The sequence below is a fragment of the Punica granatum genome, chromosome 1 (genome assembly GCF_007655135.1).
Source record: "Punica granatum isolate Tunisia-2019 chromosome 1, ASM765513v2, whole genome shotgun sequence".
In the NCBI taxonomy this organism is placed as follows: Eukaryota; Viridiplantae; Streptophyta; class Magnoliopsida; order Myrtales; family Lythraceae; genus Punica; species Punica granatum.
In genome coordinates this window covers 45,357,468-45,376,397 of record NC_045127.1, presented here as the reverse complement: position 1 = coordinate 45,376,397, position 18,930 = coordinate 45,357,468, and the positions used below count along the sequence as shown (strand labels likewise).

General features: G+C 35.8%; 1 protein-coding gene across 1 annotated transcript; it reads right to left on the bottom strand.

Annotated features, from left to right (window-relative positions):
- Positions 1–2,019: 2,019 nt before the first annotated feature.
- On the bottom strand, positions 2,020–3,668 carry LOC116193868 (AT-hook motif nuclear-localized protein 23-like). Its single transcript, XM_031522614.1, has one exon. It carries the CDS (start codon positions 3,225–3,227, stop codon positions 2,388–2,390), a length of 840 nt encoding a protein of 279 aa, XP_031378474.1. The 5' UTR covers positions 3,228–3,668; the 3' UTR covers positions 2,020–2,387.
- Positions 3,669–18,930: the final 15,262 nt, after the last annotated feature.

Here is an 18,930-nt window from a genome sequence, read left to right as displayed (position 1 = left end):
ATCTTACAACAATTAGTTACTCATCAGAATCAACTCCACAAATATATTTGTAGACTAATAATTTTTCAATCATGTGAATGGTTATTTAAATTCATGTGTTGATTGAGGTGTCTTTGCTTTTCATGGGGAACATCCATCACTAAAAGGACTTAATTTCATTTGGCGCATTTCATATATAAACAAAGCCAAATTGGCTTTAAAGAAGGAATCAAATGCAATTCTTATGATACAAGCACCACTATCATAATTAGGGTTCTTCTTCCATCATTATGCAATGTTCGTATTCCATGCGATCAGCCGATCGAGCATATGATAAAGCCATTGTAGAGAGTAATATACCAGATCATATATGCGTGTATATATATGTATATGGCAAGTGGAGAATAAAGTTCATTGCATGACACACTCCACCATTTCATAATACTAACTAATTTAATACTAATCAGTCCCACAACTTTATAGCCAGGTAGCTTCTGAAAAACTTTGGTGATAGACTAACTCTTTAGGAAATGAGAGGGATATTGATGAACAATGAATCTAGCCCTAGCTAGCTAAATAATCTCGTTTTGATAAGATTAAGGATCTAAAGAAAATGGGTTAATCTTGTCTTGTGGGGATATTGTGGAGATATGAGAATTACAAATCCTATCTAAACTAAAATTTTTAATGTTGATTGAATCATATATATACATTTATTTAGTTCAAAGTAGTAGCAGATCTTAGACTATGCATATAAATAAGATTATGGCTAAAGTTCATCATTGTGTGTGTGTGTGTGAATATATATATTGGGTGCTGAATATTGCAAGTCATTATCCAGACACCCGAAATTTATGATTCTAACCCTAAACTAACCTAACCTAGTTTGAATTGTATTTATAGACAGTCTGTGTTCTAAGAGACGATATACATTTTCTATAAACAAAATGGGATGATTCACATTATAGAAGGGTAGAAGGGTGGGGAGATTGGCAAGATTGAGTTCTAATATGTCATTTATCATGTCAACAAAGAAAGATATATAAATAAAACAGACGAGTAATTAATGTAAACTTATGAATCAGATATGCGCATCAAGAAAGGAGAATGGACCATATTTCAATAACAGAAGCTTTCAAAGAATCCATGATGAAGAGATCAGTAAGTAATTCTAACTTCTTAATATTCACTTTTTAGCTTTGCATGTCTGCACACTTACTGAAACAGGTATAAAACATGTCATATGTGATCATTAGCTAACATTAAAGATGGAAAATGTACCAACAATTTGTCAGGAAATTATCTTAGTGTAGATCCTAATGGCTCAAATGCATATATCTTGACTCGACAGTCAGCAATATTTCAAAAATAGCAAAATTAGAGTTATCACCAAGGTGAATGACAACATCTACCTCAACTTCAACCTGTTAGTGTTCGTCCTATCATTAAACACTTAAAACCTCACTTTTATATATCAGAAATATCATAAAGATACTTGAAACTGAGCATATAAAAGCTTAAATTATTTTAATTCCCTCCAACAACAATTTGCGTATTCCTACATTTGGAAAAATTGAACTACTAATTAAGTAGGTAATGTGAACCAAAGCTATATTCATTGGAATAAGATATAATTTTCTCTTCAGGACAGAAATATACTATCTATTGGGTTTTGAATAATGTGACTGTTATATTTATTGTTTCCTGATAACAATGCAGATTCAACACAATCCCATGTTACTAACTAATACACATATACGTCTTAATCAATTCACTTCAAGACAACACAGTTGTTGAAAATGTAAAACCTAGCTCCTAGTGAATTGAGAAATTGACAAAGAAAAACAAGGGTGCTAACATGTATGTCATAATATACATATATATATAACCTATCTATCATCAATTTTTATATTTATTATATGTATATATTATAAGGTAAAGACACACTTGATGAGTCTCAAACACCTAACTCACACACCATTGCTCAAGAATTTAGGAAACAAAGAAGAAGTTAAATTGTTAACTTCTGTCAAGTCAACAAGAAGAGAAGAGACTACACTGGCTGCTATTGATCACAAAAAGAACCCCAAGAAGGCTACAGACATATAGAGGAAGTTGGATGTGGTAAGGGAAATTAATCAAACAGGAGAATTTGAAACAAATCAACAGAGACGTGAGACAAACATTTAACAAACATAAACCATATGTTTCCAACACAATCTATCGATGAATTCGCTGACCTTTTCATCGTTTGGAGCTGTTGTTAATGAACTCCCCTCGCGTACGCTATCGGTCCTTTTTAAGCTAAGGGGAATTTTTCCACACGAGACATATATAGCACAAGTCACAGCAAAAGTACTCGAAGTGGTCATCATTCAGATTATTTGTTCATCATCACTTGATTATTCTCAGAAAGGAGGACGACCGGTGGAGTATCCATCAACCGGCAACTGGACATTGTTCCCCGCCATGTTGTTGAGTGGCAAGTTGAAGAAGGGAAGCCCTGAGGACGGATCCGGGAAAGGGCTGCCGCCACTGCCTGGAGCCTGAGACGCGGGCGGCTGTATTTGCAACTGTTGGTCCTCCTCGTCCAAGGGTAACCTCTCGTAGGCGACGTTTGTGAAGGATGAGGCGATCACGATCACAGGGCCTGCGGCGATGAGCTCCCCGACCACGTTCCCGCCCACCACCTGCCCCTGGCCCCCTGCCAGGAATATCGTGAGGCTGGTGGCCCCGGGCGGGGCGGGCGGTGGGAGGAAAGACCCCGTTAGGGACAGGATCTCGAACCGACCGTGGAGGGTCACCACTGTCTGCCCGGCTGCTGCAGGCTGGCTGAGGCTGACGTTGGTGACAATACCACTGCCGCTGAGGACACAGATCCCCCGCTGGCGTCGCCGGGCATAAGTGGCCACCGACTCAAACACATCGCACCCATTGCCGACCTCGAGGATGTGGGCGCGAAGGCTGTTGGCGCTTTCCCTGGTGATAATCACAGGCGGCTTTGGCTTGTTCTTGGAGCCCGGTGGCCGACCCCTCGGACGGCGGGCCACGAGGTCTCCATGCCCTGGCTGGGCGCCGTTGGCCGCCCCTGCTGGACCAAGATCAAGGCCCTGATGATGGCCAGTACCATCGCTGGAGAAGCGGTTGTCTTCATCGTCGGGCTCCGACTGTCTGGGGAGGTGCAAATCGGGCCGGTGGAGCGGGTTGTGGAGGAAACGAGCAGCCGTTCCTAAATCTAGACCGGCCATGTCCAGCACATCAAATTAAAGGATGGAGAAAACAGGAAACAGAGAGATGGAAAAATTATTATAATTACTAAGAAATAAACAAAGAAATATTTATGAAAAGGAAGTGATGAAACTGTTTCTTGGGTTTTGTTTATTGCAAACACAAGAGAGAAGTGGAGAGAGATGAATTTTTGTAAAGAAAAAAAGAGTAAAGATAGGAATGAGAGCTCAGCTCAGCTCCTCTTGAAGATATTAATCCCAATACAATAGAGAAAGAGATCAGGGTTATGAACAAAAGGTCATATATTATATGGAGAGATATAAAATATATATATATATATATATATGTATGTATTTTATGAGAGTGATTATATAACAACTTGAACCACGGAGGGGAAAGAGTGCAGATGAAGGGAAGAGAGAAGAGAAGATGAAGGCAGAGAGAGAGAGAGAGAGGGGGGGAGGGAGAGCTCGGTCCCCTTGTGTCTTCCAAACCCGAAAGTTTTAAGTATATTGACATAATAATCTACCAAAAAAAAAAGGTATATTGACAAGATAAAATAAATGAATATATTCAAGTTGGATGGATGCCTTTGTATTATTTTGAAGACCACATTATTATAAAAAGAAAAATGTGCATACATACATTGGAGAGGCTGACTCTCATTTGGTGCGCGTGAAGGAAAAAAAAAAACTATTGACTACTAATGCGAAATCATGAATAAAATCAAACATACTCTCAGTCGGGTCATGATATAAATCAAATTTACGTATCATGTATCTCCTAGAAATCCATATTGAACTTTTTTTTTTATGTTCTTTTTTTATGTATGAATTTCATGGAAATCTGTTGAGTTCATTAAATCTGAGAAAAAACAATATGGATGCTGAAAAACGATACGAGTGTAGAGTTTTTGAACTAAAGTACACAAGAGATACATAAGCATAATTTTTATATCTCATTGTTAACAAGACTGTAACAATGGAGTCACTTTTCTTACTAGGGTGGAGCCGATTTTTCATTTTTTGATAATATAAGAAATAAAGAGAATTAATTCTTTAGGAAATTGTGATCTGCAATATTATGTCCTAGCTAGCGCGTGCAAAGAGGTATGCGTAGCGATAACATTATATTCGCACGGACGTAATATAGAAATATTTTAATTCTGATAATTATATCATCAAAGTGGTTTGTATGTATATATAGGAATAGAATAATGGGGGTTAGAGTAAATAAACCCTAGAGTATTGAATCAATATAATCTTTGTGTGGATGGGGTTAGATGACTCAAATTATTTTAATTAAGGGGGGGTGGTTTTGGACCTTGAGAGGGAAACCAACCAACCATGGTTTAAGAGAAAAGTTGACCCAATTTTGTTTAAGTAGTTGAAACTCGTTGTGAGAATCATTTCATCTGTATTTCCATCCTTTGTTTAATAATAATAATTTCCTGATATGATAATAATAATAATTTCCTGATATGATAATAATAATGTTTGCTTTTTAATATTTAGTTGCTACATGTTAGATATGATTGTTTGAGGGACTTGCGGGCGAGAAATAATCATTATAATAATAAAACTAATATATTTTCAGGTTTTTTTTAAAAAATTCTATTGACTAGAAATTGTCTTTCGATCCAAAAAGAGATTTTTCCCTCTCACATATATAAGATGGGCTTTTCCCCCTATCTCCTCATACATATAATCCGATAAAAGAATGATCATTTTTATTAGCATTCTTGAAATAGTAACTATTGATTCTGACGCTTCAGATCTCTATATTATATATTAATAGGTTAAATAATATATACGCCTATCATGTACACTTATCAATCATATGATAATTAATTAGTTTAAGCTCATATAATTGGATGTTGCAATTGCAAGCCCTTTCTCAACTATTCAGCTTTTATATGGGCGCTTTTATGCCTTTATTGTATTTGAACACAATAAATCTTAATGCATATACACTGAAAGAGGGTGCAGCTTAGTAGCCTAAGGTCTCGCGATAATCAAGAGGTCAAATGTTCGATACTCATTGGGATTTACCATGCCCCTTTGTTAACTATTAATTTTTTTTCATTATACTAGATTGACGAGCCTCCCTCATAATAATAATAATAATAATAATAATTCATCTGCTGGTAATGTTCGGATTAGTAAAGGTCTTCAGTGCCAAAATTTAGCCTCTATACATCATTTTATGTCTCTAAAAGTAGTTTAAGAGACATAATTTCTATTTGCCTCCACTGTGAGAGAAAGTATTGTATATGAAAAATCTATTATTGACAAAAATAGATTTTTTTGGGTGTCTAGTAACAGTATCACGTGGTATACCCGTAATACATAATACTTTTTATACGCAACTGAAAGTCAATTATATTATAGTGGTACTAGCAATCAAATTAGCCCAGTTCAAATGATATATTTTGTAATTACCATAAGAACCTTTCATTCTGAATTTGGAAAAAAAAAAGAAAAAAGAAAAAAGAAAGATACAAAAATCTAAAAGGAAAATGAAGAGAGGGAGAGAGTGGGCAATTTTTTCTTTCTTTTTGGTTTGATCGAAGGAGTGGGCAAGGCAAGAAAACGTAAGTTGGAGAAGGTGGCGCGGTGACGTGGGGCCTACACTGTCGTCTTCTTCTTCCCTTTGGCCGTCCATTTAATTTTAGTCGCTTGACCCAGCTTACCATATATACAATTAACCTTTCACTAGCAACAAAGTCTATCTATATATATATATATATATATATATATATGCATGTATGTATATGTTTTGTATATGTATATGTAGCCTAGCTATAAAGCTGACCCATTCTTGGTCTTAAGGGATGAATAATTTCGTGTCTTTTGCAAAACAATAAGCATGCATATAATCTATATATACATATATACACAAGCAGCCACTAATAGCTAGGCTCATTTGCAATGTGCACCATCGGGTATTTAGAGATCTAATAAATCTTAACTAATTCAGATTCGAATTAAGGCCATTTATTCAGTAGCATATTCTCTCAATCACGAATTTTCTTTATTCACAAGACTCGAATGTGATATTTTACTTAAGCCAAATAGATACCGAATTATCAGAACCCAGTTGTTTAATAAACTCTTCTAGAAAGATAAGACGGAACCATATATGTTTCCTATGGATATTTCAAAGGGAAAACCGAAATGCGACTAAATGTTTTTTGAATTATCAAATATTTTTGAGATGGCGCTTTGCTTCATAAAGGTATATCTTATAATTTGCATGTATCCACTTTGTTAAGAAATGTATTTTATGTAATAAAAAAATACTTTAATGCACATAAGTAATTCATGATGAAAGCTCTAATAAAAAATCTTATGTAATTCCGACCAAAAGAAAATCCCATGCATATATAATTTCGCTAATAGCTATATAAGATGAATTTTATCTTCACCAAATATCAACACATTTTCCTTTCTTTTCAATGTGGATTATGCGTTGTAGTATTACTTGAGAAAAGGTTTTCTTGAAATTTGATATCGTTAGCAGCCACGTCTATGACCCTGCTAAAGGATAATTCTTATATTGAATGAATGTATAGAAAGTCACAGGTTGCTTGCCATTAGTTACAAGGAATTAGTAAGGCCAACATTTTGTATTGGCACTACTAAACCAAACCAACAGCAAAAATGGAAGCAGTAATAGACCATTTTTCTTTAATATAATGTGTAATACAATTGGCAAATTTCACGTGAACAAAATTTATCCGCAACACTATAGAGAAGTCCATTGGAAGCACCCATGACAAGATGAAGCTGATATCTAAATGCAAATTAGTTTAACGAACATGTTATAAGTCATCTCTTAACTTCATGGAAAAATATATTTTAGTGCTTAGATTTCTAAGAAATATATGAGTAGAAGTTCATTATTCTAGTCAACAAAATAGTGATGAAAGGACGGGGAAAAGCATTTTCTCACCCACTAAAATTCAGGTGGAAATTTTTTTTTGGTGGATAAATTAGGTGGAAATTTAAAATTCAATACTTGATATATCAAGATGGTGCAATTGGAACAAATTTGTTACGTCGGGATGAAACTTAAATATATAACAGAATAACACAAATTCCTTATAAAACAAAAAATTAATTAAAATCATGTGGCATTCCCTGTTGATATACTGAGTAATAATAAATTATTTGTCCAAAAGATATCATTTTTTTCCTGCTCTCCATGCGGATTCTTTGTTAATTAATTAATAATTATAGCTAGTCCAAGGTTGATAAGTAAAATAGAATACATACCCTTCTATTTTACTGTTAGAGCCCTCAATTAATTTTTTGTACGTCCCACCACGTGTTCAGAGCCATTAGACCATTGATGCAACTTTACATATATAAAATTAATTTTAAGTAGAAAAGTCATCATGAATATAAGAAATTAGGATTTATCAATTTATTAGCTTTCTTAAGTAAGTAGTGAAAATAACAGTTGCTCGTACATAATATTTTTATGATTAAATTCGCACCGTCTTTATTGTCAAAAGCTTGTGTGCCACTCATATATACACATAATCAATATCAATATCAATATATTTATATGCATGTATTTTTTCCGGCTACATAGGAGACGCATGGATCATAGCTAATAAATGGTTAAAAATGGTCACATCACGAGTATTAAATCTAGAACTTTTTGATTACCAGGAGATAACTCGCGCCACTTTACTACACCCTCGTTTAATTATATGCATTTTTGGATAAGCATATGAGTAGCATTAGAGGAATTGCATAGACTACCCTTCGAAGCAAATCTCTAATAATGAAAGAAAATGCTAAACTCTCCAAAATTTCGATATGCATTATTGAGAAATCCATATATGGCAATTCACTTCCGTGTATAAATGACAAACGAGCCATGCAAACGTGTTAATAAATAGATCAGTCATAAAACCAAATCGATTATGTGATCAAACCCTGAACACCTAACCTTTCTCGTTCTTAATGTGCTAGAAAATTTCATACTGGGGCATAGTAATATTCAAGTCTCTATCTAATTCATGTGTTCAAAAAAGTTAGGGAGAAAAAAAGGAAAGGAAGCCCCACTAAAATTAATAAATCTTTGGCCATAGAAAATTGGTCACTTGTTTGAGAATTTCGGGGTCTTCTGCGTGCTAATCCAGCGGTTGGGGTTATCCTCGCGATAATGTACTCAAAAGAAAGAAAGAAAGAAAGAAAATGACACTTGAGAAACGAAGAATGCAAATTAATTAAACTAAATAAGTCATGTCCAGTGTAATTTAGGTACGAGATTTTTTAAATTGGGGGGTATATGTTCTTCAACTTTGTTGTTGCTGGTTCTCATCTCTGTGGCACTTCAATCACTTTTCTACCTAGCAATGTTGTCTGATCCAATGTCATGATTTATATGAACGCTGGAGCTAAATTTGCCTAATTAGATGTCACGATGGCACTTTAGATTCTTGTTGCTACCATCCGTTAAGGGACGGGAGCCATTAAATCAGCTCTGAGTTATTCGCTTCAATGGCTCGTATATTTATATATATAAAGTTGTATCCTCATAATAAATAAATTTAGAAAGATAATTTCATATGTAGTATAAGATCGTAAAGGTAAATGTTTAAATAAACAATCGTAAATATATATACAATTAGTATTGAATTAATAAATGCATATAAATTAATAAATACTTAATAACTTTATTATATAAGCATATTAAAAAACGTAATCTCAAAATTTATTTAGAGAAAGATACAATTTCTTAAAATAATGTATCCATAAAAAAGTTTTTCGACATAATTAGTTATTAAAATAAAAATTTATTGATGTGCAATAAGCATGTTCAAATATTGAACACTATTGAAATAATAGAAGAAAAATCTACTTATAAAATCGATCTAAAAATAATCCCTCTAACCAATAGGTTAACCCGCACATCGCACGGTAAAAAAAAAAGCTAGTATAAATATATTGAGAATAAAGTCAAGGCCTAAGAGTTGTAGAGCAATCTAATACAGGAAAACTGATACAATTAGGAAACTAGATACAAGAAAGGATAACAACATCAATGAGAATCAATCTAATTCCTAAGATCAAGAACTGTTTCAATTATCTTGATTGCAAATCCTGCTTGATGGATGATTGAGAGTCATCCTTGATATCCCATACCATAGGGAACCGTTTCCTTGAATGCTGTGCGATTGACAACGAGATAAGAATACTAATCAAGACAAGACTTCTCCAACTATATCAAGAATCAAATTATGATGGTCGTGATGTGTTTCTTCTGAAGAACTAGGAGACTAGCACACATAGTTTCGAAAGCCGCGCTATGCCGGACTATTCAATTGAGTACTCAAAGACATTATTCGTTTAGGTATACAAGTAAATCGTATGTTAAGTATCGAAATGTTGTTATGGACTTATGATATATTTTACATTGCATGATATAGCCGTTTACACATGTAACAAGGGCTTCCTATCCTTTCCCTTTCTTACCATAAAATGAGGTGAAAGGTATTGGGAAGGGAAAGGAGATGGAGCTAAGGGCAGGGGAGGGGACATTCACGTGCGGTCTCCAAGTCAAAGCGCACGCAACTCAAAGGGTTTGATCTAATAATTAATGTGCACTTAAATTTACATCGAGATTCAGGTTCGAATTCCTTTAAAGTCACCAAAATGCCTTTGGCATAATTATTCGCTCAGTGCACCGTCAGGAATTCACCGAACCTCGAAAATTAATCGAGCGAAATCCGAATATTCCGAATTAGAAAAAAAAAAAAAAAGTCAAAGCGCACACAGCACAGCACAGCATTACACTGAGTAAGTAGAGGCCGTGTTGAGGGGTCTTTTTATGAGGGCACCGTATAGCTGTCGGCCACGAGGCAGCTGTCGCCACTTCTCTCCCCACCTTGGGAATTGTCCTCTGCAGCCCCACCATCTCCCTTAATTTTCGGGAGTTTTTCCCCATCCATACCAATTTATTTTCCTTTTTAAATTAATTTTTAACTCTAATGACTTAAATAATTAAATCAGATTTGAGTGGGATCGCTTAATTAACAGATAACGTTCTTTCAATAGTAGATTTCTCCATTTATAATATTAAAATTCGAGACAATATATTTAAAGAGAATAAATATCGAATCACCCGAATCAAATCACCTAAGTTGCTTACCGTCTCTTGTCCCAATACACGAACATGAACTTGGTCTTACTGCCTTCAGTCGTAGGAGTAATTTAAGAAACATTCTGCCAATTGATATCTTGAAATCGTTACTGCTGCAAGTTGTTAACTGATAGCTGATAAATTAGAGCAGATAATGCGTAGTGATTAATGAATGATTCTAAAACTCGTGATATGGACAAGTTACATATGGTGAAGTATGTGACAATATATATTACATGCGATTACGTCTGGTGAAATAAAACTATATGGTTTAGTTGGAGGATCCACCAAAGTACAAAACCAAAACACTTTTCTCAGATCCCCCCAACAATTTGTCCCCCTCCACATCAAAATCAAACGTCAAAACTCCCATCTCATCTCTCGTGCGGCGTCCTATGTAGAAACACACGCACTCAACTTTTTCCTACACAATATCTATATTTTCCCTTAGTTATTTTTTTTATTAGACGCAATTTCCTTTCATCATAGATTAGTAGGAGAAGCAAATTAAGCATCCTCGACAATCTAATAATCGAGAATTTAGGTTAAAAAAAGGGTTCTATGTTAACTATAAGATCTATGTGCGTATGATCTCTATATTGTTTATATTGGTTGATTATTTAATTATTTAATTACAGTAAATGACGACTTTTCATTTGAAAAAAATCACATTAGTTTAAAAATTTGACTGTTTAAAAGATTATACGTGTAGATAGAGACATATATTTTGTCTTTGAAATGACAATAAAAGCGAGCGACGACTGTACTGGGTCAAGTTGTGGCGATAATGACGATCACACCATAATCATATAATAATATTTTTATGTGTAAGGGTTAAAGTTGGTCTTCATTGGCCAGCTTGGATTAATTATTGTGAGCACTAAACTCTTCGTGATTCTTTCCAAGCAAGTGCTCGCCCATGGAGTCTTAAAAACATGAGCTAATTTGTCGTCTTCCACCAATAGAATATCAACACAAATCTTTGCATAATCTGGGTGACAACGTCTTAGTCGGCCAATCAAATTTCATCTTCGGACACCAAATCAATAATTAACTCTCACTAATTACTAATTAAAAAACCCCTCGTATCCGAGGTTCCCCCACTAGCTAATTATCAATTTAATAGAATAATAATGCTGAGGGCATATATATATCATTGCTACCATAAATTGGTTGAAATGCAAATTCCATTTTTTTAAATTTATTATTTCCGGAGAAAAAATTGAAAACGATTCAGCAATCGTTTTATCTTCTAGTAATTGCTTTTGATTCTATTCTACCTACAAAAGAAGTTCCTGAAATCGTTAAACAAATATTTAATAAATTATATATCGTGTTAGTTTTACTTCAGTACTCAGAGTGTCACTTGTAAGCTAATTTATTTTTGTATACCCATTTTTATATTTAACGTTAAGGTGAACTCAAAAAATCGGACAGTTGTGGTCTTTCCTTATGCATTGCCCGGGTATCTTTACCTCACTTGGATCTCGCCTTTTTAATATGCGAAATTAGTGATCTGAGGATTTGTTAGAATTGTTTATTTTAGGCAAAAAAAAAATATTTTATTCTCTTCGTCCCAGCCTAATCAAACCATCCTTTTGTTAAAATACTACAAGTTACGAAAGTTCCCAACAGCAAAATAATATTAATATACTCCAATACAAAGCAAAATTAGTTACAAGGAAGGACTATTTGAAGAGATATAGTTATATAATTAATCCACTCATTAATAATATATAATCACTTTCTTCTAAAAACTCTATATTCAATGTCTTTTCTACCTTGATTATGAAATGTTTGGGAATTGTCGAAACCTCGGATAATTTTACTTGACATGAAACTAATCATTACCTCATGAGCGCATCCCTATTATTTTTATGCTCTTGGAATCTTATCTGGATATAATTACCAATTGCAACTAACTTATTTTATTAATTAATATATTAAATACATTTTTTTTCTAAGAATCAAAACTTATCCACTTGGGATTTAACGTTTTATAGTATTATTGTCCTTTATATATATATATCACTCATTAATATAAATATAGTATATGTTACAGCTAGAGATATAGTACCGATATATATTTTATATAACTTCAGAAAATTAAATATTAAGTAGCAGCTATTAGATAAACATAGAATAAAATTAAATATATACATGATGTAGGTCAAAGAGTAAATCAAATAAAAGATTTAATTAATCTCAGTTAATAAATATAATCTAAACTAGCTTTATTAATTATTAGATCTGTTGAACATGGCTAGAAAAGCGATGGTACTTTGGCTAGTTAAACTGTTAGAAGATAAGCACAATCAAGGCATCCTTTTTAACTACTATTTCCAGGAAAAAGATGTAAGTTAACAAATAATTGACTTTCATGCATGTAATAGTATAGGTATTTTTTTTACATATATTATTTGATTGATTGATTTATATTATTTTTCCTTTAATTATGGGTATGGACATGATAGTCATGAAAATAATTTGCAATTATGTCGGAGTCCCACATTATTTTATTTCTCATATAATTTGACTTGAATATATTGTGGTTAAACTTCAAAAACGTGTCATTTGTTAATTATAACTTGGAAATTATTAAAATGAAATAGTAAGGTTTTCTTTAATTAAAAAAAAATAACAGTAAGTATGAAATCTTTCTTCGAATTTCAAACTTAATTTGAGGAAGGGGTCAAGGAAGCTTCCAGAAACACCACCATAAACGAGCAACTAGTTTACCTAAATAATTTCAATTTTCACATCAATGTACATAAATTTCCCCAAATTCTAGAGTATGGTTGAAAATTTTCTTCCTCCTAGGTGAAGACTTTTGAAATTCCTATCACGAGTTCCACGAAATCACGAATCTTTGGTGATATATAGAACCCTACCCTTACAAATAGTTTGGCTCTCTTAACCTACAATAAATATTAAATATGTGACCGTAACAGTTAAAGATAAATATGTCAGATTTTGAATTCGATTCCATATGGTATTAAAAAAAAATTCGAAAATAAAATTTCACTTTTCGTGTGAGACAACAACTTAGGATTCGTGGCGTGCGATTATAATCGAATCGAGAGAGCTGTGCGTTTTTTATGGAATTCCAAGAAGCTCATAACTCATCAACATCATTGGAAAAAACCCATCTAAATCCAGCTTTTGAAAATTTTGCTCCACACTATGAAGCCAACTCGGAAAGTGCCAAATGAGTAAACATATATTCAAATCAAATGATACTAACATGTTCCTTTGTTCTTTTCAAAAAGGTCCAACCCATGTTACAAAGAATAATATTAGCACAATAATTAAATTAATTGATTAACACGACCTCCAACAGCATAGATTCCCTTCTGTTTTAATGCTAATTTAATAGAGAAAAGAAAGAGAAAGGTTTAATAATTAATATAGAGAAGGTACATAGTGGCTATATTATGCCAAAAAAAAAAACATTGTGTGTAGGGCTCCCGTGGCTGATAATGACTGCATTTTGTCGCCTTATCTTATGTATGTGGTCGGCTCCATTTTATTCGTAATTGTTGCAGCCCAAGGTCAATCTCAACGGTCGGGTATCTGAAGGGTTCTACTTATAACGCGTTGTACCAGGCAGTCGATATTTGAAAAGAAGAAGACCACCCCGGTCAAAAATCGAATACACATTCTCCATTGCAGATGTTCATGCTAAAAGTGATTCTATTCTTTTGAAGGTTAAAAGAAATTGAACTAATAATGCATGTGAGACATGGTTTAGCCATCCTCCTGTAAACTCGATCTGGCATGATGGTCGAGATATGTATGCATATCCGGGGGTCAATGGTGCGATTTAAGGGAGGAGTAGATTATTTTGTTTATATACCAATTACCTCCTTTTTTTCCTTATGAAAAATTGAAAAGCAGACGTCAACTTGTGGTGTGACGGGATAGACATTGCAACAAATGTTTTTAATTCACCGTCAATGATTGTCTCTTCATCGGACACGGACACCATAGAGACAGAAGAATCATTTACTATACCCTGAATCATCCTAAATGGAAAAACAACAGCATAAGCATAAATTGCAGGACAACTGATGAAACGAGGGAATTCGAGAAAATTAATAATGAAAAGAGGAAAAGGTTTTTGACACATTTCGAATCCCAAAACATGAATTATGTGCCGTGGTAAAATCAAAAGGTTAGAAATTGGAAGTACCTCGTGATTTGACAGCCGAATGGGGATTAGTCTCAGCTAAATAGGTTGAGAACAACTCGTGATGTCAACTTAAAAAAAAAAATTATGTGGGTTCATATGCTGTGCCAAACACGTGCATGGATGGTTGGAGCCGAGACAGATAAGATGCTGTTGAGTAATTTCATATCCTGCGGTACTGCACGCCACTGTCTTGCGGCTTCACTACCGCAGGGATTGAAAAGGGGTCCTAAGAAAGAGAAAGGGAAAGAGTAAATATGTGAGCAGAATTTTTGCAGAACCAGCGCTCTGCAATATCATCTCTATTGGCTGGAATTGGAATCCGAATCGGCTCAGTCTCACTTGATGGTACAGTCCCCCGAAGTTCGAGACACAATTCAATGCCAAGCAACGTACATTGGGTCTAGAGTAGTAGTTGTATCGGACCAGATGCTATACAGTACTAAACTATCCTAATTATCCAAGAGAGTACTGTATATAGTAGAGGTGAAGATTTATGACATTGGGGTTGATTCCCTTTCTGTCCGAGGCTAGTCCCGATGACTATGTTGAGGCATAAGTTCCTGCATAGCCCGGCATTGCTGTCTCACATCTTCCTAAAGTGAGATTCGTGATGTAGCGGATCCTACTTGCTAGCCCTAGAATTTAAATGTAGCAACAATAATGGAGAAAATACCCAAAATCAAGAATCTCAAGCACGAGCAAGCCAAGCAACAAAGCAACGAAGTAGAGTAGAGATGGAGGAGAATACGGAAACCGAGATTTACGTGGTAAAACCCGAAGCGGAGAGCATCCATGGTGCCAAAGCACAGAGAAATCCACTAGAAGATCGAGAGATTATAAGTGTACACACTCTTGATCACTCAAGGAACCAAAAGTCCCAAATGCAAGAACCCTAACCCTCTCTTCCCTTTTTTTCTCTCAAAGATGCTTAAATATGGTCTTTTGTCGTTATGTTTACAAGAGAAAGCCAAAGAGATATAAAGGGATCCTAAACTGGGTCAAAGGAGGTGAACCCTAGTCAATTCAAGTGAAAAAACACAAAAAAAAAAAACCAAGTCGGATCGCGAGTCGAGCTCGCCTAGATTTCAGCTGAGCGCTCAGGCGATGTTGTTGCATGCATTGTGATGCTGTGACTCTAATAGAGAACCAAGAATTTTTCTTTAGGCGATGTTGCGACATGGTGCAGTAGCACGGACAAAGGATTCCCTGAACTGCTTATCAGCTCCTCCAATCCATCTCCACCATCTTTGTCGATTTCTTTGTCGTTCTTTGAGTCTCCTGAGACTCACGGATCTCCAAGTCTCCAAGGTCGAATGTGAGGCACCTCAATCAACAAATCTCCACCTTATATCGTATTCGACCACATCTCACCAATCTTGAACAAATTTTCACACATCTCCGGCTCTGCGCTTGCCCAATAGGGGCTCCACATCAAACTCTGCAAATGCTCACCAAGTTTAGGCAGTGCCTAGAACTTGTTCGTGGTCACGGGCTTCGTCAACATGTCTTTGGATTATTGGTTGTCCCGATCTTCTCGATCTCCACTACTCTCTGACTAGCAGCTTCCCCGATAAAGTGATAGTGGACATCGATATGCTTGGTCCTCTCATGATAGACGTTGTTCTTCGACAAGCAAATGGCACTTTGACTGTCAGAGTACACCACCGACTTCTCAAGATCAATACCAAAGTCCCCAGTGAGTCCTTCAACCAAATACTCACCTTCACCGCTTCCGCTAAGGCCATGTACTTTGTCTCTATTGTCGACAAGGCAACTGTGGATTGTAAGACCGCCTTTTAACTCACAGTACAACCCGACAAAGCGAAGACATATCCGGTCATCGACTTCCTCTAATCTCTATCTGTTGCATGGTCTGAGTCCGTATATCCAACAATCAAGCATGAGACATCTTTGCTTCTACCAAATATCAAGCCCACATCTACAAAACCTCTGAGATAGTAAAGAATCCACTGCACCGCTCTCCAATGATCTTTCCTGAGATTAACCATATACTGACTAACCACACTTATAGCTTGAGCTATGTCAGGCCTAATGCAAACCATAGCATACATCAAGCTTCCTACTACACTACCATAGGGAACATTTGACATATACCGAGCCTCTTCATCAGTAGATGGTGACATGGCTACATATACACTAAAAGTGCGAAGTAAGATGCATCCCAACCGGCTTGGAATTAGCATAATTAAATCGTTACAAAGCCAAAACCGTCTCGATGTAGCCCTTTTGAGATAGTAATAATGTCCCTGCAAATCTCCATGCCAAGTATCTTCTTTGCAGCTTCCAAGTCCTTCAACCGAGTAGACACTTCAACATGTCTATCTCATCCCTATACTTCGTGGCAATCAACATATTATCAACATACAATAATAGATAAATATAGGAGCTATCCTGAAGCTTCTTCGCATACACACAACAATCATAATTGTTTCTAGAAAAAACATTGTTGCACATAAACAAATCAAACCTTTTATACCATTGTCGAGGTGATTGCTTAAGCCCGTAGAGGGACTTCTTCAACAAGCAAAAGTGGTCCTCCTCTTCAGGAACAACAAATCCCTATGGTTGCTTCATGTATATCCGCTCGTCAAGCTCTCCATGACGAAACGCGGTTTTTACATCGCGTTGCTCAAGCTTAAGGTCGTACAAGGCTACTAATGCAAGTAGCACCCTGATGGAAGTATGCTTCACGACTGGAGAAAATACTTCATGGAAGTCTATCCCTTCTCTATGTGTGAAGCCCTTCGCCACCAGCCTCGCTTTATGCCCGAACTCTCTACTCTCGGGATTCCCTTCTTCTTTCTGTAGACCCACTTGCACTGTACAATCTTCTTATTCTTCGGAAGTGACTCCATCTCTTCTGTCATGGTTGCTCCCCACCGCATCGAGTCCCTACTCTGAATAACTTTCGTGTATCTCGGCCGGTCGTCACCCTCGATCTCTTCCGCTACACTCAATGCATAAGCTACTAGATCTACTTGCCTACATCTCCGGATAGGTTTTATTTGCCTTTTCTCCCTATCTCTAACGAGAACGTAGTGGAGAAGTTGTAACAGCTACTCTTGAGGAAGCTCGAGATGGACTTCCTCAACTTCTCGTGGATTTTCTAATGGTTCAAGATCGAGCTTCACCTACTTACCACTAGGCTCTACCTGCTCCTTATGCTCCACCTCCCTTCTTTCAGCCCGTTGACTCGACTTCAACATAGCAAATTCATCAATAGATCACATCATGGCTAATGAGGAATTTCGAACTATCTAGGCATCATAACCTATACCATTTCACCCCATCTGTATAGCTGAGGAAGATGCATTTCTGGGATCTCGGGTCAAACTTTCCTTCTCTATACATGAGCATATGCCGGACATCCGAAAACCTTCAAGTCAGCATAATTAGTAGGCGTTCTCGTCCACTTTTCATTTGGGGTCATGCACTCTATGGAGGTCGACGAAAACTTGTTAATCAAGTAGGCAGCTATGTTGCAAGCTTCCGCCTTGTTGTGGCGTTTGGCTACTCAGTTTTGTTGTGGTGTTCCCGGAACTGTTCGGTGTCTCGCAATCCCTTGCTTACTGCAGAATCTGTTAAATTAATCACTATAAAACTCCAAGTCATTATCAGTTCTCAAAAGCTTGATCGGTTTCTCGGTCTGCTTCTCAACAAGTGCCTTCAACACTTACAGTGTGTTTGATTTTAGGGTTAAGTAGAGTTGAGTTTTGATTTTAATTAAATTGTAATGATTGTGTTATTTAATTATGAGAAAAAGTTTGAAAAAATAATGAATAGTTGAGAGAATTTAGTATTAAAAATTGAATGAAATTGTTAAAAAAATTGAAGAAAAGGGAAAAAGTAATAATTATGTTGTTGACTTTTGTTGTGTAGTGAGTAGAGTTAAAGTTAGAGTTAAAATTTTAAGGGGTTTTTACCTAAAATGACACATAATTTACCCGTTTTGTCAAATCTATCCCATGATTTACTTTTTGCATCAAATCTATCCCGACATTATCTTTTCCGTCCACATTTAACGGCTGTGCTGATGTGGCACGTGGAGAGTAGTGGGCCACACTTGCCACGTGGGCGCCACGTCAGCACGACCGTTAGATGTCGACGGAAAAGATAACGCCGTGATGGATTTGATGCAAAAAGTAAACCATGTGATAGATTTGACAAAAAAATAAGCATATGATAGATTTGATAAAACGAGTAAATCATGAGCCATTTTAGGTAAATTCCTCAATTTTAAAAATCAACCCTAAAACCAAACGGGACCAAACCCTCCTTGAATAGCCATCAATAAAGGTTAGCATTTACTTGCACCTACTCATGGACGGTACCTGAGAAAGACCCCATAGATC

What these genes read in the sequence shown, in the direction of transcription:
- LOC116193868 (XM_031522614.1), bottom strand. Translation starts at nt 3,227, where the DNA reads ATGGCCGGTCTAGATTTAGGAACGGCTGCTCGTTTCCTCCACAACCCG.